At 38.5% G+C, this 21,577-nt stretch overlaps 1 protein-coding gene across 1 annotated transcript in view; it reads right to left on the bottom strand.

Moving 5' to 3' along the window:
• Nucleotides 1–21,577, bottom strand: part of LOC131074798 (uncharacterized) — a 52,957-nt gene that overhangs the window by 20,352 nt on the left and 11,028 nt on the right. The window contains exon 2 of the mRNA XM_058011477.2: nucleotides 11,591–11,657. Within this exon, the coding sequence (XP_057867460.2) occupies nucleotides 11,591–11,654 (64 nt within the window). The 5' untranslated portion in view covers nucleotides 11,655–11,657. The remainder of the gene's footprint in view (nucleotides 1–11,590; nucleotides 11,658–21,577) is intronic.

The raw sequence follows: 21,577 nt of genomic DNA, 5'->3' as shown, positions 1-21,577 counted from the left end.
AAGCGATGCGGTCTGGAAGCAAGAAAGATGATCAAGTCTTCAAGTAGAATCCAACTCCACAGGATCCGGTGAGCCAAAACCGAGACACATAGAAAGGAAAACTGAAACTGCAAACAGAAAGGACAATGTTTTTGGTTGATGCAAGATTGCTATGAACCGAGGATGCTCCTGCATCAAACATCCAGGATTATTGAAAAAGTGAGTCTCTCACTTTGTTGGGGTCAGAGGGAAACCAAAGCGATCTACCTCTACCTAAGAAATCCAAGATGAATCTTCAACTAGTTTGTCCTTCCACTTCACAAGATATTCCTTATACTAACTGCTCCGGGTACTACGCCCAATCCTACTGTCCAAAATCTCTTCAATCTGATCCGGTTCCTTCCGGGGCAACTGTTTCTCCAAGTCTGTAATACTGTCCTTACTGAATTCCGGTTCATGATACTCATGAAGATCTGCAATGTTAAACACAGGTGAAATACTCAGACTATCTGATAACTCCACTTCATATGTATTTCCAGAACTGAACTTCCTCAAAATTTTGCAAGGTCCAAACTTCCTCATTTGCAACTTGTTATAAGTTCCAACCGAGAATCTCTCTTTTCTCAGATATACCATCACTTCATCGCCAACTTCAAATTCCTTATGTCTCCTCTTCTCATCTGCCTTCTCCTTATATTTGATGTTCATGTCTTTCAAATGCTGCTTAACCTGAATATGCAATGCTGCCATGTGATCTGCAAAGTCTTCTGCTTCTGAACTCCTCCGATCTTCACTGCCAATGTCTCTCAATTCTGATATACCTCTAGGATGCACTCCGGTAACAATCTCAAAAGGTGTTCTTCTGGTACTTCTATTCACTGAGTTGTTGTAAGCAAACTCTACTTGTGCAAGGATTAAATCCCAACTTCCGGTTTTATCTCCCACTAAACATCTTGACATGTTTCCCAAACTCCGATTAACAACTTTTGTCTGTCTATCAATCTGTGGATGAAAAGTAGAACTGAACTTCAAATTTGTCTTCATCTTCTTCCAAAGTGTTCTCTACATGCTTTCCAAGGTTCTGCAAAATCCGTGTCATCATCATACAAGGTCTTCAAATCTTCAAATCCTAATACTGTCGCTCTCATCTCTGTCAACAAATTCCTTCTCCGACTCAATGCATCAGCAACTTTGTTAGATTTCCCACTTCTATGCTTCAACACAAAGGTGTAACTTTGCAAGAATTCTACCCATCTCATATGTCTCTGATTCAACTTAATCTGACTGCTCAATTAATGCAAAGCTTGATGATCTATATACAAAACAAACTCCTTAGGCAACAAGTAATGTCTCCACTTCTTCAAGGCTTGAACTATGGCATAAAACTCCCGATCATACACTAAATATCTCCTCTGGGCATCATTCAATTTCTCACTGAAATAAGCTACTGCTCTCCCTTCCTGACTCAAGACTGATCCTATTGTTGTTCCACTTGCATCGCAATCCACTTGAAATACTTTAATGAAATTCGGTAAACCTAACACAGGCTGCTCAGTCACTTTCTGCTTCAACAGTTCAAAACTTTTGTTTGCTCCATTTGTCCACTTGAATTCCTTTCGACCTCCTCTCATGGTCTCAGTCATAGGGTTACAAACTGAACTAAAATTTCTGATAAACTTCCAGTAAAAATTACCCAATCCATGAAATGATCTTACCTCTCCAATGCTTTTCGGTGTAGGCCACTCAACAATTGCTTTCACTTTCTCCATTCTCTCTTTCTTTCAGTCCACCTCCTTATTGAAGGACTTAATTTCTCCCTCCACATCCTCCCATTTTTCAAGCTTCTCCACCAGATCATTGGCCACCAAACAGACCCTTTAATCTTTATCTTCTAATGCCCAAATGGAAGCTTAAATCCATTTATGCTATCCTGTTTGCTTAGAAGCTTGGTTTCTGGTTCCGGCGAGGGTTTCACCAGCAGAGCTTTTGATGAAGATCTTTGATGAATCGCATAAGTGGTGTTGGTGTAGCTTCTGGTGGAGTTTCAGAATGTTGTTGGTGATCATGTTCGAGACTTGGCGGATGGAGATCATTGTTGTAGCGTGTGGACCTATACTAATATTCTGAAAGTTGGGCGTGCTCTACTTATATCTTTCCATGCGGTGGAGGGTTGTGACCCCCTTCTAAGGTTGTGACCGCTGTGGTGGGATATGCCCTGATCCATCTTCAAACCATCCTTTGATATCACAAATCCCAAATAGACTAACTCATCCTTCATGAAAGTACACTTCTTGATATTGATCAGCAATTTCTCCTCTCAACTTCTACAAAACTTGTCTTAACTACAACAAATGCTCCTCTTTTGTCTTACTGAAAATCAGAATGTCATCCAAATACACAATAACAAACTTACCCAAGAATTTCTTCAATACCTCATTCATCAGCCTCATGAAAGTACTCCGTGCATTAGTCAATCCAAAAGGCATCACCAACCATTCATACAGTCCTTCATTTGTCTTAAATGTTGTCTTCCACTCATCACCTTCTCTGATCCTCATCTGATGATATCCACTCTTCAAATCTATCTTTGTAAAATATTTTGCTCCACTCAAATAGTCCATTATGTCATCCATCCTAGGCAAAGGAAACCGGTATTTCAGTGTGATCTTGTTTATTGCTCTGGAATCAATACACATTCTCCATTCTCCATTCTTCTTAGGTGCTAATACTGTTGGTACTGCACAAGGGCTCAGACTCTCCCTGATCAAACCTTTCTTCAACAGCTCTTGCACTTGTCTATTTAGTTTTTCATTCTCTGCCGGTGTCAACTGGTGTGCAGCTTTGTTAGGCAAACTAGCTCTGAGAACCAAGTCGATGCAATGACTAATACTTCTCACAGGTGGCAATCCATCAGGTACATTATCTGAAATGATGTCTTCATATTCTATCAACAAATCTTTTATCTGTTCCGGGTGTTCTTCTAGTTCCGGTTTCTCAGTCTTCTTAGGAATTAATGCAAAACACACATTCTCATGTCTCAATCCATCCAAGAATTTCCTTCCATCTACCAAACAGATTCTAGCATTCATACAGACTTCATTCTTCAAAAATTCCTCCAAGGGTAACAAGGTTTGCTTCATCCCATTGGCCACAATAGTGTATGTATTCTTCCTCCCATCATGTACTGCCTATCTATCATACTGCCAAGGTCTACCCAACAAAAGATGACAAATATCCATAGGTATAATATCACACAAGACTTCATCAGATAATTCCCAATTTTCAATTTCACCAAACATTGTTCACTTACTAACAACTTATGTTCATCCTGAATCCATGCTATCTGATAAGGCTTAGGGTGTTTCAGTCTTTCCAAATTCAACTTATTCACCATCTCTTTTGAAACAAGATTATCTGAACCACCACTATCAATAACACCTTTACAACACTTACTGGATACCTTACATCTGGTCTTGAAAAAATCTTCCTCTGCAAGGGCTCTTCATGTCCTCCGGTATGACACAAAGCTCTCCTCATCACCAACAATTCTCCATCTTCCGGTTTATTGTCTGATCCGGTGGGGTTTTCTTCCACCACTGCTACTCTTCCAGTATTTTGTCTTCTTACACTTGAATGCACGATGTCCTCCTCCTCCACACTTAAAACAGGTTCCTCTAAATGTCCTCTTGTCTTGTCTTCCAAAATTCTCATTCCGGTAACCATCCAGTTCTCTCCTCCGATAGAAATTTCTATCATCCTTCCAGTATGAATTACCTTCTTTGTTCACTTCCTTGTCCTTGCTCTGATTTGTACTGGTTCCTCTTCCTCCGGTATATCGTCTTCCTCCTTGAAATCTCCCTCTGGTAAACCTTTCACCTTTGCCTCTCTGCCTCTGCTCATGTTTTTGTTTAACTTCTCTTCTGCCTTTAGGGCATACTAGTAAGCCTCTTCAACACTCCAATTTGATCAAACCGAGTTCATCTTGTATAGACATCCGCAATCCATTCAAATATCTTGCAACTTGTTCAACTTCATCATCAACATGTCCGGATCTGATATTCAACTTGTAAGATGCTTCAATGTACTCCTTCACACTAGATTCCTTTTGTCTCAAATTTTGCAACTTTTGGAATAGATCCACTTGATAATTCGCCGGCACAAACTTTGACTTCAACTTAGCAATCATCTGATCCCATGCCTTAATCTTCTCTTTACCTCTTCTCTGTCTATCAACTTGCAAATGCTCCCACCAAAGAGATGCACGACCTTTCAACCGAGTATAGGCATATTTCACCTTCCTCTCTTCTGCAGTGTTTTCAAAATCAAAATACTTCTCCATCTCCGAGATCCAATCCATCAATTCATCTGAATCTAACTTCCCATCATATTCCGGTGGGGTAAAATGAGGTTTAGTATTCGCCCTACTCAAAACCCTCAAAAACCTTTCCTCATCCGGATCAACCGTCGGTAGGTTTGCTTGTTCTGTCAGGGCTTCTTCTCCTTCATCTTCACTTACATCTTCAATATGTCGGCCTCTTCTTTGGGCTGTCTCCACGGCTTCCAACCGGGCTGCTATACCTCGCAACATCTCCATCACAGTAGGGTCTGCATTCCCACGCGCTCCACCATTCCTAGCTCCTCTTCGCGCCATCGTTCACACTAGTCCTTTGCAGCTGCATGTTGGATCCGCAATCCACCACCCTACAACAAAAATTTCAGGACACGCAACCTCCGGAACGAAACTTTGCTCTGATAACACTTGAAGCAGTCACCGGTGTGGAGGGACCTCAAAGAGATCAATCTGAACCAGTCAGCAAGAGTAAACACAACGGAAACACAAAGATACGATGGAGGCAATGCAGACCAGATTGTTTTATTGCATGAAAACTGATTACAACCAACCGGTAACAACCGGGTTACAACATACCGCCTCACAAGCCTGGTAGAATATACAAAATAGGTCACAACCGGGACCTTGAATCTTGGGATCTATTTTCTACGCACAATCTAGCTACTTGATTCTCTGATTGATTCCATTCTAATGCATAATTACAATTAAATATATCGATCCAAAGGATCTAGTCGGCCCAAAAGGGATCAAAACCCGAAGAACAAGACCTAACATGCAAAATACACAAGGTCGGCCTCTGCCAAGAGATTCCTCCGAAAAACCCAAAGGATGAAATGTAGATAGGGGGAAAAGGTTGGCCACACGCCAAGGAACATCGAAATCAACACCCAAGGCTCCGCAAGCTTCAGAATGGGTTCCAATAGATCACCCAAAATAGGTCCAGGCAACCAGTAACAAGAACTGCCAACCGGTAACAGGAAACTATCATGGAAACCGGTAGCGATATCTAGTCATAGGCCAAAAAAACTTATTATTTAATAAAGGCCTTGGGTGTTATTTTTCTATTGGCTGACATGTTGTAACTCTAATTTTTCTCATTCTCAGGCGGAGGTTGTAGTGTACAAAGACGAGAACATTCATTTTAAAATAACTTTTTAAATTTTTTTGTTTGGTCATTTTACGTAACCCAGCCAGTAGCCGAGTTTCAAGTACTGGACTCGCCGAGTTTGGAGAGTTTTTGCCAAACTCGCCAACTCAGTGAGTCTGCTCGCCAGACTCGGACGAGTCCGAGTCACAGAGACTCGGCGAGCATGTCTCGGACTCGGACTCGCCGAGTCTGGCGATTTTCTAGCGATTTTCGTTTCTCTATATATTGACATTAATATTTTGACCAATCTTTAATATGGTCTTTTATAAAATGCATTATTAGGAACCATGAGCCTTGAGCAAGTCTAATGTGAATTATCATTAGCACTGACTAAAAATATACTTATATTTATATGAATAAAAGCTTTCTTTGAAAGCTTATCTTATTTTATTTATTAAGACTTTATATAAGGGCAACGACATAAAGCCATATATCGAATGGTGGAATATAAATGAAAAATAAATGATTTAAACACAAACATAATCGGGCATGAACATGGTGTGGGATTGAGACCACCGAAGTGGCAAAGCAGCACAAACGGCATGTATTTCATTTGACTTGAGATTCATTCAAAATAGAATGAAAAGAGCCAAAATATTTAGAGCCGATTCTTCTATAGGATTAAAAAGGAAGAAGAATGCATTTGGCGTGATCATTTAATCTTCCCCGTGAAGAAATAAGGCATGATATTGACGTGGTCTTTTGGGGAATGAAATTCACGTGAAGGCAGAAGGAATTAGGACGAAATGGATAATCTGCCTCATTTCTTGGGATATATGGCATGTTTTTGGCAGGGCGATGGGCATTTTGGAAGGGTTTGAGAAACATTTTGAGCTCTGTATTTGCTAATGTTTTTCCTTCATTAAGCGCTGCTACCATATTGGGGTTAGTTCTGCTGGTAAAAGCTCAGGAGGTTTTCAGAAATTAAGGAACAGCACAGAGAACCCCCTTCAAGTCATATCTTCTCCACTTTTATCAAGTCATGTAGCTTATACCCAAGCCTAGCAAGGCTTTGTGCAAACATTATTTTCTTGAGTTTGAATTCTGAAAGGAAAAGGGTTGAAAGAAAGTGTTTAAAATTCAGTATGATTGTGTATTAAGCAAATGGCAGAATGATAGAAGTAAATTTCTAAAGCTATATTAAGTATGGCTGCAGCACAAACGGCATGTATTTCATTTGACTTGAGATTCATTCAAAATAGAATGAAAAGAGCCAAAATATTTAGAGCCGATTCTTCTATAGGATTAAAAAGGAAGAAGAATGCATTTGGCGTGATCATTTAATCTTCCCCGTTAAGAAATAAGGCATGATATTGACGTGGTCTTTTGGGGAATGAAATTCACGTTAAGGCAGAAGGAATTAGGACGAAATGGATAATCTGCCTCATTTCTTGAGATATATGGCATGTTTTTGGCAGGGCGATGGGCATTTTGGAAGGGTTTGAGAAACATTTTGAGCTCTGTATTTGCTAATGTTTTTCCTTCATTAAGCGCTGCAACCATATTGGGGTTAGTTCTGCTGGTAAAAGCTCAGGAGGTTTTCAGAAATTAAGGAACAGCACAGAGAACCCCCTTCAAGTCATATCTTCTCCACTTTTATCAAGTCATGTAGCTTATACCCAAGCCTAGCAAGGCTTTGTGCAAACATTATTTTCTTGAGTTTGAATTCTGAAAGGAAAAGGGTTGAAAGAAAGTGTTTAAAATTCAGTATGATTGTGTATTAAGCAAATGGCAGAATGATAGAAGTAAATTTCTAAAGCTATATTAAGTATGGCTGTGAGTTTAATATTTAGAGACAAAGAAATGCATGCACTTGATGTATGCATAGTAAGCAATTACTAATGGCAATTTGTTTAAGGAATTTACCACAGCATATTGGATAATGACTGGTGGAGATATGAAGAATATACCACACTGTTCATTATGCAGTATGGCTGTGTATGATTTCATGGACAGTAGAAAAATGTTCACGCTGTATGGTATGGCTGTGATTTGTGCTTGCTGGAAGTAGGAAAAGTTTACATTCATAGTGCTATTAAACGTATAGCTGTGTCTTCTTTCTTGTTGACATAAAGAAGTATATATGTATTATGCACCAATGTAAATACACAGCACGGCTGTGCATACACAGCATGGCTGTTCATCCTCAGTATGGCAGATTTTAGTTCTTAATGGAATGGGAAAATTATCCAACAGCAGGGTTAAGCTACTATTTATTCATATAATTACATATTCACACACACACACACATATATATTTATATACAAATATATATAGATGAGTGTGGATTATAGCCTGAAAATGATGGTGAGTATAGCTGTAAGGATATGCAAAATGATACCACTTAGAATTGAGGGTAGGCATACCAGAAAAACTTGTATTATGTAGAATTCACCTTCTTCTCTTAAGCTGTCTCAAATTAACTAAATTAGAAAAATAATACAGCTGTGAGGCTGATTATATCAACTAAGATTATACTTCACTAGCATGTAAATAAAACTAAACCCTAGCATAGGAAAGAAAAAGGGTAAGAGCAAAACAACAGTATCCGTAATGCAAATAGCATTTCAATTATAAAAAAATACACTCAGATATTGCAATGACAACAGAGATAGGCCATGCATGATATTCATTCAAAACTTGAAGAATACCTGGAGAGTTGGTTGCCCCTTATCCATTTTACCTTTCCTAATCTAGGGGGTTAGTTATAATTTCTAATACTTTATGCACTAATTTATGAGAAGGATGAAACAGAAACCTCATATGAGAATTAGTGTTGTTAACTGTAATCATGTAACACTATTGTGAGGCAACGAGTCTCTATGTCAGTACAAATATGGTCAACTATAAGTTAAAACTTACTTGTTTCAAGACCTATGCCCTAGAACCTCAAGTTGCAGCCGAGAAGGGTGGAACTTTGACTTCACACTTAAGTGAGATTGCATCTATTTGAAAACCTTTGGCCAAGGTGGTGGTCATACCAAGAGCGTTAGTCGGTTCAATAATCTAGATATACACCCCAATCAGAGGGCATACTAGTTAGAGGTATCTTATAGTGTATGACCAACTACGGAGCTGTGTAGGATTATACACCAAATCTCAGATGACATGAGTTCAACTTCCCGTTACCTCCCTGCGAAGGGTCAGGCCAATCCAGTCGGATATGGCACGGAGGACTAGTAAGTCCATGGTTGGGCGGAAAAGCACCCTGATGATACTTTCCCTCCTCATTGGTCTATTGACAAAGTTATGAAAGTTCAGAATATTGGCATCTAGAAAAATGTATCTTCTAAACCTCTCTATTTCATTTAATTTGAAATGTTAAAGTTTCATTTGTATCTACTATTTATGCTCATAGATAGATCTTTGTTTAATTCAAGATTTCAGTTAAGATCAAGTTTCCTTTCAGTTATTTGATGTTCAAAAAAAAGTATAGTGTTTCTTTCCTTTCTGTTTCAAGTTGAAACAATGAAGCTATTGTGCTACTTGAAATCCAAATGCCAGTGGCCTGTGGGAGAAATTAAGATGGTACTGCACTAAGAAATGAAATACTGAAATGTAAATGCAACACAACACAGAGTTTTGATCCTAGGAAACCAGAAAAAACAACACAGTTTTGACCCTGGGAAACCCCTATGAGATGTGAAAAAACCCAATTGGTAGAGGCAGTCACTCTCTACCAGGACCACCTCTACCAAAATGTATTGTAATAGACACCTACAAAGGGATATACAATGTCTGTCAAGCCTATCACTACTTCAGTCTAGGAAATAAAACACTGAATTATCCTCCTCCCATTTGATTTGTAATCCCAATTGGCTCTAACTTCTTATAGAGCACTGGAAGACTCCCCTTGCATGTATAAATCCTCCTATATAGAAACTGACGAGACAAGGTTGCTGATTCATTTCAAATCTGCTTGTTTTTCCAATTTGGACAAAACCACTGCTCACAACATGAGGCAGTTGCAAAATCACCCATTTCATTAGGGGCCGGTTTCAAAACCATCCAACAATTGCAAAACTGCCAGTGTTGATCAGTTTTACCTTCTTCTAGAAGCCATTACTTTTGCATACAAACATGTAATGAGGTGTTGTTTTTTCCTTAAATAGCGACGCTTTCAAAACCACTATTATTGATAGTTTTTACCCTTCTAGAAGCCATAACTTTTGCATACATACTTGTAATGAGGTGCTTTTTTTAATATTGCATGACTTCTCAAGAAGAATGCGGATATGTAAACATATTCAACTTTGATGTCATATGACTATAAATTTTAGCCCTGCAACGGGCTGAAGTGTCTTTCTTGTTAAGGATGAGATCTACTCCTAGATCCAATGTGAACCATGTACCAATTACTAGAGAGCTTACTTATGAAACTTTAAAAAACTCTCATTTGAAAGTTGAAACCTCTATGTCCAGAATTGATTTAAACAAACCCCCCTCAAATGCTCCTGGAAGACTTATCTAGTCCCAACAATCATCCACATGCTATCTCCAGTGAGCACACATTACAAACCTATGGTGCATCAAACCAGAACAACAAATCAGTCTATCAACATAGCATAGTGACTACTCTGTCACTTCTAGCTTTCTGTCTGCTGAAGCTCAACTCCTGAAACTCTGGAATCTGATAAATCATGAGCAACTTTACTTTGGTTCCAAACCGCATGCCATAACACTCAATTGCAACAAAATGCAAAGCATAACAAATTGCCAGTATAAACACACTGCCTAAGGAACAAACCTTAGAACAATCCACAAACCCTTTCCGGATCACCTCAAACAACAATAATAGATGCAAGATGATATAACAAACATTCTGCAACAAATATCATAAACATAGCATGTCATTGTCCTTCCGTAATGATATGATTGTGATAGTTGTGGCCATACAATAACATGCATATTCAACTTCGACTCCACAATGAGCTCCTTTGACACCAATAGAATTCTTCTGACATTAACGACAGAAATTGCATTCTTCCAGATACCTGACACTCTTCCGGATACCAGACATCAATCCAGATACCCTGACATCAATGTCAAAACTGACCAGCACCTTTGCCATCATTGACAACCTTTTCTCAACACGCTTAAAGAGGTAACAAGCTCAATGTCTGGAAAGTAACTACCTCCCAAAGGTAAAGGGCCAAACATCCCTGACTTGGATAAAGGAATAAGGTAGAAGGGTATCCTTCTATCTCTATGTACAAAGAGTCTTAGATCCAAGACTTAGCTCCTCGTGGATCTCATGACAGATTTGGTACCTAAGATAAAGTGCCCCTCCATCACCACCTCCAGAGAGAGCAAAGAGCTATTCTATGGAGTCACTACAATCGGAGTACATAAGGAAAATTAAAGATCCAAGGGAGAAAATTGAAGGAAATTGTAAATTTCTATGTAGCTGTGAATTTCTTTATAACATTTTTCCTAAGGTGATGAGTTACATTTTACCATATAAATACATATGCACACATGCATATCTACATATATATATGTAAATATCTGTATCCATGGACAGGTGAGAGGGTGGGGAGAGAGGGAGAGAGAGAGTCTAGCAAAATTTAATCTCTTTGCAAAACAATTGCAGGTTAACCTGTTCGTATGTTTTGGTTACTAAATCTATAGGATTGCAATAAATGGCAAGCTCGCAATCTCCTTTGTTCTATTACATCTTACCCAAGCTTTCCGTTGTTATACTATTTTTCTAGCACCTTTGCATGGATTAGATATGCTATGTGTTTGAATAACTATTAACAATATTTTCACACTAAATTTACACAGTATCCAGATAACTTTTATTCGAGAATCTGAAATATGAAAACTTTGCTAAGTATAACAAAACTAAAAGAATAAAAGCATTATATTTGAATTAGGAATGCTTATGACAAGTACAAGATCAAAATTGTTGTCATCAAACAAAGAAAAAATATTATTAGCATGTCAAAACTAGAAGAAGAAAAAAAAAACAATTTATTTGATTTGAAGAATTCTTATGGCAACTACAAAATCAGAATTGTTGTCATCAAACAAAGAAAGAAAATTGTTAACATGCTCAGATAACAACACAATCAGAACTCATTGGATAAAGCCAAGTCCAGAAAACATACTAGCATAGAAGAGCATTTGCTTTAGCATTTTCCGCTTCACATTTTGTAAGTTGTTCATACCCATTCCCTGCAATCACATGAATTGAACTGTAATGACAAGATGTTCTTTAGGTTGTAATTGTCTCAATATAAAAGAATCAATACTTGTATCAGATAAACAAATAAACAATCTTACACTATTTTCTATATGGAACTTCAAGTCCTACCAAAAGTGTATAGTTAAATGTATAATGAGTAACTAGCAATGTGAACAGGTATAAAAGTCCGTTTACATTTTTGATAGTGGTGAATAATCACAGATATAATGAATCTGTATAAATATATGTCATGTCCCCTCCCTGATCGTTATATATATAAAATCTAAATGAAATAATTATTATTAATTAAAATAATATTTATTAATGAAAGATTAATTGAAATTATTAAATACTTGTTTATTTATTAAATATTATTATTATATTCATTAATAATAATATTCTGAAATATTCAAATAGAGTAAATCAATTACATATTAATAAAAAATATTATTATTAAAACAATTATTAATAGGTGCATTACATATCATTAATAGAATTATTCATAAACTACTATTACATATATCAATTAAATTTGTTATCAATGCACCGAATACGTTGATTTTGGAAAGGACATGACCCAAGGGTACCATCCAAAGAATCATGTCCTCTTAGAAAGGATGTAGCTGGTCAGAGATTTCAAATACCTTTGACCTCCCCCAGCATAAGTCACGGAAGAAGAAGAATAAAGGAAATAGGGGGGAAGTGGAAGGCAGTAATACCATTGTTCTTGGTGGTATGCTGAGGATGAACTTAATATATATGCTTAAGAAGAAGCCCGCCAGAGGAATCTAGTAATAATATAAATATTAATATAATAATTATAATTATTACAGTATTTTCTGGGAACTGCTCTGCAGAAATAAATAAATAAAGAATATATATATATATATATATATACAAATATTTATATGCAAATAGAACTGGAAGTTTACTAATAATGATAACAGTAAATTATGTAACAGTGAGAGAATTCACTTTATAAATCAGTATTATAATGGAATAACAATTCAAGATTATAGAAATCAGATAGAACTTTAATACATATACATTCTTGCTATTACTTTCGATAATTAAGGAGAGGTGATGGAAATGTCAAGAGGGGAAATATACATCCATTATTGGATCATTAACATGAGCATGGACCCTTGGAGGAAGTTAACATATATATATATCACTTAACTCTTAGATTTCAGAACAGACCTATATGAAGAAATAAAAGATGAAATGAATAGATAAAAGAATAGGTGAAGAAATACAATGAACATCTGTTGAGCAGAATTACATGTGATAATTGTGCAAGTTGATATTGCAGATTCAAGGGAAGGAGTAATTAAATGAATTGAACAGCAGAATAAAAGGACAAAGGAATTATATAGTTATATAATTGTCTTTTCATTCTCTGTTGTTTCCTACATATATATATATGCATAGTTATACACCTAACCATCTTACATCTCTTATTTGAAGGAATTTGTTATTTTAGAGAAAAACTAGGGCATTTGCAAAAGGGGACATTACAACATAATCCATAGTTTCTGAGGTTTAACATTCATATCAAATTTATAAAATTGAATAGATTGTGAATCCAACAAAGCTATACAAAAAATTAGTCCTAGACAATTTCTGCGCAAAATCATTTTATACAAGCCCAATTCATAATTATGACAAACGTAGATTACAAGCGTGCACCTTTTCACAACCATAGACAATCAAAACTTACTTGTCACAGCAACACACCCATTAAGAGATGCATATTCTATGATGACATTATGCACCTCTATTCCAACCTTTCATTTTATTATCAATTTATACTTTTCAAAACAACATGACATATTCTTAGGAAAAATGAAGTGCCCAAGTTTGAAGGCATGTGAGAAGGCTTGGAGAATCTTGGACAAGCATCTATTGCAAGCTTAGAGGTGTTGGAAAAATGTGCCACATAGATTTGGATGCCCACCTCTTTTGGCTTGGTCTAGCTAATTCAAACTTGCAAATCTCTATATGTTATATGCCTTTATGTGGGGTTTGTGAGAAGAGTGAAGAGAATTAGTCATTGTAGGGTTTTGATGTCAAATTTCTTCTAGAAGAGCAAGATGTAATCTCCATGTTAAGGCTATGAGCAATTGAATTGTAACTTGTTTGTTGCAGATTAATACATTGGTTCAATACTACAAAGTGTGGGGTTTTTTACCTAAAAGGGTCTTCCCCATGAACATTACTGTTTCTTATCTTTTGTCTATCTTTCTTTTGTTCTCCTTCTTTCATGATTCTTTAAATGTTAATTTACATGCTGTTAAGCTGCTGAAATTTTCTTAGAATTGCAAACTACATTATCTTTCCACTAAGGGTTAATGTGATTAGAAATAAACTATGTCTATTAGTATTTTGCTTTCAAGGCATATCAGTATGTGCTTGTATCATGTTAATAAACAAAAGCTAGTGTGAGGTGCATACTGGTGATCCTCTTGAGATATTCGTTTCCCTTTCAGGTATATCTCTTGCACCTGAAATCTTGAAGAACTACCTAACCATTACTAAAATAAAATAATTTTTAATGAGTCATTCATGTGTTGGGATGATGAGAAGTGGAGTTTACAATAGATTGGTGCCTATTCCAATAGGGTAACTGAATCATGAGTTCATAGAAAACTTGTAATGACTGAAATCCTGATATAAAACCTTAACAAAGATTTTATGGAGGACTATGTATCTCATATCACATAAACGAACTAGGTTCTACACATGCATTCTCAGAAACAACAAAAAATTGTAGAATATTTAATAAGTCTACTTCTTACTCTAAAAAATAACCCTGAACATTTCCTTCACTATTATGAAGAAACACTATGATAAATTGTAATATCCCTGATATGGAGCCAAGGAATTAAAAAAGGGACTAAATTAATTAATTAATTAAATGTTAAATAGTCCAAGTCCTTGGGATTATCGGGTTGACCTCGTAGCGTGACGGTTGTCACGGGGCCTGTTGATAGGGTGGTTCCTTGTTCGAGTCTCGTCCTCGACTGCTTTCTGTGGTGTAGGTTTCCCCGTGTTCCAAGGGAGGTGTGCAGTCTGCGATGCTCAGTCTGCGGCAGCCAATTCGACGGTGGTGTTCATGCCCGGTTGTGGATGGTGCTGACTCAGTCTCTGGCAGGCCCGTTGGCAGTTCAGACATGGTGTTCCTCTGCTCGGACGTGGTGCCTCTTCGCCGGGGTGTTAATACCCAATCCTACGACCCAACCCTACTAGCGGAGACCATGGTGGAACGAAGGTGCGTGGAGTGATAAGGAGGGGAGGCATAAGAAGTGATAATGTGGAGGGATAAGGAAACAGTATGGAGAGATAAGGAGTTTGGATGGAGAGATAAGGAGTTTGGATGGAGAGATAAGGTGCTTGGAGTGATAAGGATGATCGGAGCGATAAAGTGTGATAATCATGTAGATAGACAAGATGATAGGACTAATGCATAGAGGTGTTTATGTTGACATGTAGCTAGGTCGGATCCCTAGCAAGGGCCGACCTAGTCTTGGAATTGCTAATTGGCCTTTCGGCCTTGGCAATTCTCCATAAAATGCGCAGCTTATATGTTTAATATAAAGGTATTGGTCTGGCCCTAAATAAGTAACTTGTAATTAAATAGGACTGACCCTATTCTTGGCATCAAATCAGTAAGGCCAACTTGAGGTCTTTTAGGTAGCCTTACCTCATATATATTCAATTGTCTTGTAGTCTTTCATATACAATGAATACATGCAATTCCCAGTAAGCGAACTTGTGCTTGGGGGTGACGATAAGACCTTATCGTCTATGGTTGGGAAGGCAACAATCTGATGTTTGCCTGTGGTGAACAAGCACAGCCCGGAAAGTCAACATGGTATCAGAGCTATGGCTTTCCTAAATTGCAGATTTAGTCGGATGCGGCCTGAGCGAGTTGCAGTCGCAGTGTGACAATCTCAATGTTCGCTTGGCAATCACCGTATAGTCAAGGGTAGTCGTTGTGATCGCAAGGAGCATTCGCATCGAGGTGGTGAAGTCGCAGCCTTCGTATTCGTGTTATTCGTGTTTGCCTGATCGCTAATGATGGTGGACTGTATTCGAAGACAATCGCAGAGGCTGAGTTCGTGTGCGGGTGTATCACAGTATTGTCCGTTGCAACAGCGAAAAGTGTGGGAGCTTGAGTAGTTCGACTGATTTCCCATGGCTTCTCAAGATCTGCGACTTTGAGCTTCGCGCGCTTCCGCATCTCATAGAGCTGACGCTCTTGGAGGAACCTCGCTTTGAGAATTTGCTTGCTTTTCTTTTCTTGCATTTTCTTCCACTGCCACTTGCTCTCTCCACCAGGGAAAATACGAGGTTCCCCTCCCATTATTGGAGAGATGTAGATCGATGGAGCGGTCCATGACCGCCCTCCCAATGCCCACTCTGCTAACTGCATTGTCTCCGCTACTACACTAACAATCTGTGGTTGCAGGGAGTGATCAGTCCATCGTAGTTGCACCACGATCACAATGATTCGCGGTAGTATTCGTGAGCATTCACGGAAGTAATCACCATGTCCGTAGAATCATGTGTACTTAAAGGCGTTAATCACAGGGTTGTTCGTGGCGCTTGCATGATCAACATGACTCGCATGATCCGTATTGTATTTGCATATGCATCCACAGTGTGTTCACGGTAAATCGCATTTCGAGTTTAGTGATCACAGTCGCAAGGTACTCACAGTCGCTGTGTTCGGGGAGGATTGCATTTTGCATTATCCACATGGTGGTCATGGCTTCGCAGCCCCGTGTTCATTGGTCGCAGAGTATTCACAGAGTATTCGCAATGGACATTGGGGTGTATCCAAATCATCGCGGGATCATTGCAATGACCGTATTAGTGATGTTCACGGTGTATTCACATTTGCATCCGCAGCATGTTCACAGTGTGAGCCATGGATGGTTATAGTAGCGCAGCAGGGAGGTGTCCACGCACATGTTTATAATTCGCACCGTGATCACCATGGGAATATTCGCATTTTTTATCACCGAGCTGATCATTTAATCGCGACAAGGTGGAAGCTCGAACCAAATTCGGGTCGTGATGGAGTTATCGTGTTTGCAAGGAGTCGTGGAGGCATCAAGGTTGCAGTTGTGATCATAGCAGGTGTATTCACACATGGAGGCCGCATCTACTGTAAGGTGATATCAATAATCACAGTGCATCGAGGGGCGTATGGAGACTCATCTTGATACACGGAGATCGCAGAAGGTGGTGATCGCAGGTTACTCACAGTGATCTCATTGATCGTAGGGTGTGTCCGTGTATGATCACAGGGGTATGTCCGCAGTATTTGCCTCGTCATAGTCATTCAGAATTGGAAGGATGGTCGCTGCCACAGTGCTCGCCGAGAGCCATATTCACGGTGTTTATATGCGCAAGAGCCCCGAAAGGAGTTCGTTGTATTCGCACTTGAATGGGTCGCAATATAAGAAATTGGCAATCGCAGAATATGATCATAGTGAGTGGTTGACATTCTTGATCGTTTGTCGATTCAGTGAAAGCGTTTGGTGGCTTGGCATGTTGACGCCACCAAGATGGAGATAGACGATGAGCAATGGCGAGTACCGAAGGCTACACAGCCATCTTCGCTAGATACTTCAATATGGCTGGAAGCTTCGATACTAAGCCAGAATGTTGGTAGAAGACCAACCTAGAAAGAGATAAGTATTCATATGGTTGAATAAATTTTGTTGTCATTAAATCATGTATGATTTCAGTATTGATATTTCAGCTTCACGTCATGAGGTAATTCTCAGGGTCAAGGGGTGTAGGCTATTCAGAAAGTTCACCGTCATGCACATTGTTTGACCATCAACAACTTTGGTTGTTATGCCAACATTCTGAGCATCGTCACTAGGCTGAAGGTAGATGGCAAGAGCCAAAGGCCACTCAGCCACCAGAGATTCATGAAACAACTTAAGGATGTGAGTAAAAGAGATAAGTTTTATATATGCTTGTATCATGTTCATGCTATTATTAATCATGTTTGATTCTAATATTGATGTCAATAAGTCTTAAACTATTATGATTCAGAGGGAGCTTGGAATAGGCATGAGAGCCTATACAAGTTTTCAGCTCATTTCCTTACTTAAAGAGATGACTGACGCTATGTCATTATGTTATGGTTCCCTTCGTAGAAAGTAAAAGTAAAGGAAAAGGAAATTTAGCATTCTTCTGATTTATGAAAATCCTATGATTGTTTTCCCTAATAGGATTCTTATATTATGTATCTCATATCAAGGATTAAGAGGGAGTCCTACGTTCCCTGCAATCCTCAGTAAATACTAGATGGAAGAATTGACAATATTCGGTAAGCTTAGGATTTTTTTTATTTTTTTTTTGGTCTAATGCATTTCCTTCTAGGATTAGAAGTATGACAAAGATCTAACTAAATCAATTAATGTTTTGAAAAGATTTAGAATGATGGATTGCAAACCTATGTCTACTCCTATGGAAACTAACTTGAAAGGTTGAGTATGTTTGTGGCTAACTCTGATTTTGCAGATCCACTTGAGTACAAACAATTGATTGGATCCTTGATGTATCTAGTTAACACTAGACCTGACACCTGTTATGCAGTGAGTGCTCTCAACCAATGTCCATTCTTCGCTTGTGTGCAAGAATGGAAGGTTCCATTCTATGCTTGTGTGCTAGATGGAAAATTCTAATTATGTAAAGACCCGCTTGTGTATCACACTTTCTATGCTTGTGTGCTAGAACCATCCTATGCTTATGTGCTAGGTGGAAGATGTAATTCTATGCTTGTTGTGCTAGATCCATTCTATGCTTGTGTGCTAGATGGAACTCTAAAGGTTCTGATTATGTATTATTTTTCTTCCCTAGTTAAGAGGGAGTGTTGTTTGTAATTAGGCTAAGAAAAAAAGGGGGATTCGGATTGGCTAAGGCAACATCCGAATCCCTAAAGGGCTAGGCCCTTTTGCCAAAGGGTAACGTGTAGTGCTGGACCCTTCACACCAAAGAAGATGGCGTGTTCCTAGTTGTTTGTAATTAGGCTAAGACAAAAAGGGGGATTCGGATTGGCTAAGGCAACATCCGAATCCCTAAAGGGCTAGGCCCTTTTGCCAAAGGGTAACGTGTAGTGCTGGACCCTTCACGCCAAAGAAGATGGCGTGTTCCTAAATAGGGCCAGCCCTATAATGAACACGCCACACACAAATCAAATTGGTGCCAAAATATATATTTAAATAAGCCGACTTAAAAGGGTATATGCACCATATAAATAAAGGCTATTTGGCAAGTTTAAACACAATCATTCATTCATGCTCTTAGCGAAATTCCTCTACCTCTTGGTGTGCAAAAATAATCAGTAAACTTGGTGAATTTATCCAAGGAAGATATAGCGAATTGTGGTGCTCCTTATTGCTGTTAGATGGTGCATTAAAGTGCAGACCTGAGAGACTCATACTTGCAGACCTGAAGCAAACTTGAAAGTGCAAATTCAGTTGTAATGAAAGAGCAGACCTGGTGAATATAGAAGTGCAGACCTGGTGTATTAAAAGGGGCAGATCTGATTCATTCATGTGTGCAGATCTGAGTCACATGATTTGAGCTAAGCATTGTATTGTTGCAATTCAGAATTGAATACATAATCAAAATTGAAGTTGAGTATATTGCAGCAAGTGTTGCCACTAGAGAAGCAGTGTGGCTTCATAAACTTCTAGCTGATTTGTTTGGACAACCTTGGGAACCCACAGTCATTCATTGTGACAATCAGAGTTGTATGAAGATGTCTGTCAATCCAGTGTTTCATGATGGGTCAAAGCATGTGGAGACTCATTCAAGATATGGTACAAAGAAGGCCATACAATTGAAATACATCAGCACAGATGAGCAGGCCTCTTGCTAGAGTGAAGTTTGAATATTTCAGAGATACTCTTGGTGTTGTGGAAAACACAGTTTTGGTTGAGAGGGAGTATCAACCCCAATGATACATTTAGTTGTATCTTCCACCCTCTGCGGGCAATGCAAGGTGGAGCCATCCTCTGCGGGCAATGCAAGATGGTAGTTATCCTTCTCAGGGAGAAGGTTGAGAGATCTCTTCCACCCTCTGCGGGCAATGCAAGGTGGATCCATCCTCTGCGGGCAATGCAAGATGGATATCATGGAAGAAGTCCATGATGTGTATTTATAATTTTGTATGTATACTCACTTTTTTTTTTTTGCAGGTGTGCATAGTAAGATTTTGGATCCATCCGCTGCGGGCAATGCAAGATGGATAGCATGGAAGAAGTCCATGATGTATTTTTCTGATTCACGTATGCTTGATGAATATCATAGATGTGGATTACATGATGCATATCAGTTCATGATGTAAAACGTCATTTGGTTTTCATGGGAACAACCATGATGTGACTCGCTTATTTGGAAATATCCTCCCTAGCTAAGAGGGAGTGTTGACATGTAGCTAGGTCGGATCCCTAGCGAGGGCCGACCTAGTCTTGGAATTGCTAATTTGCCTTTCGGCCTTAGCAATTCTCCATAAAATGCGCAGCTTATATGTTTAATATAAAGGTATTGGTCTGGCCCTAAATAAGTAACTTGTAATTAAATAGGACTGACCCTATTCTTGGCATCAAATCAGTAAGGCCGACTTGAGGTCTTTTAGGTAGCCTTACCTCATATATATTCAATTGTCTTGTAGTCTTTCATATACAATGAATACATGCAATTCTCAGTAAGCGAACTTGTGCTTGGGGGTGACGATAAGACCTTATCGTCCATGGTTGGGAAGGCAACAATCTGATGTTTGCCTACGGTGAACAAGCACAGGCCGGAAAGTCAATAGTTTATACCTCAGATATGGATTTGGGGATGAGGCCCCCAATTTGTGGCCTCACCTAGCGATTGGACCAGGCTAAAAATCTATGTTACCGAGCAAAAAAAAAAAGTCCTTGGGATTATTTATATTTAATTAATTAGCAGTTGGTCATACTTTATTTTATAAAGTAACTTTATGATAATGTCAATGATAAATTATAAATTATAGTCACTTTTGGAGGGAAAAGAAAGAAATAAAATAAAGTATTACTTTCCAAAAGGAAAAGCATTATAAAAGGAGGAAAAAGTGAAATGAGGATTCATTCTTGAGTTGTTATTTTCAAAGAAACTTTTCTTTGAGAGCTTAAGAGCTTGAGAGCTTTAGCTTGCAGGTTCATTAAACCTTAGGATAGAAACCCTAGAGGTTTTGGCTGTTTGGATGGAAACCCAAATCAGCCCACTTGGTGAATTCTTCTCAAGATTCAGAGTTGCACATCATCGATCAGTTTTCATGAAGATTCGATGATCTACCTCGCAGATTTTCAAAAGGTTGTTATTTTATGCATGGAGGCATTCCTGGGTATGTCTTACTTGATGGCATTTGGCATTTTCTGATTTGTAACAGCAGCATGTGTTTGTAAACAACAATACATTTCTATATCAAAAGAATTCCATTGGCTTATTTAGATTCTCTATATTTCACCGATTGATTTCCTTGAAAATCTATATTGTTCATCTTGCATGTTTGCACGTCGCAATATTGCATTATGATGAAACAAAACATGAGTAAAAACGAAAAACCCAAATCATCTGCGTCTGGGCTATTTCAGTGGCACCAAAGCTGGTGATCTTGCCAACTTGTTAGGGTTTCAGCAGTGCATGTCAGATTTTCTAGTTGCATGTGTGTTGGATGTTATTGCATGGCAATTTGGTGAATACCCAGATGATTGCATGTTAGTTTAAGAGCAGTTTATGAAAAAGGTTACCATTGCATGTTATTTCCAAGTAGTCCTGGTTAGTGGATTTGCATTGCATGTCAGTTTGGTGGATGCCTAGATGGTTGCATGTTACTTTTGATCAGTTTATGAAA

The sequence above is a fragment of the Cryptomeria japonica genome, chromosome 6 (genome assembly GCF_030272615.1).
Source record: "Cryptomeria japonica chromosome 6, Sugi_1.0, whole genome shotgun sequence".
Lineage (NCBI taxonomy): Eukaryota > Viridiplantae > Streptophyta > Pinopsida > Cupressales > Cupressaceae > Cryptomeria > Cryptomeria japonica.
The sequence above is the reverse complement of the archived record's forward strand: the minus strand, read 5'-3'. Positions and strand labels throughout refer to the sequence as shown.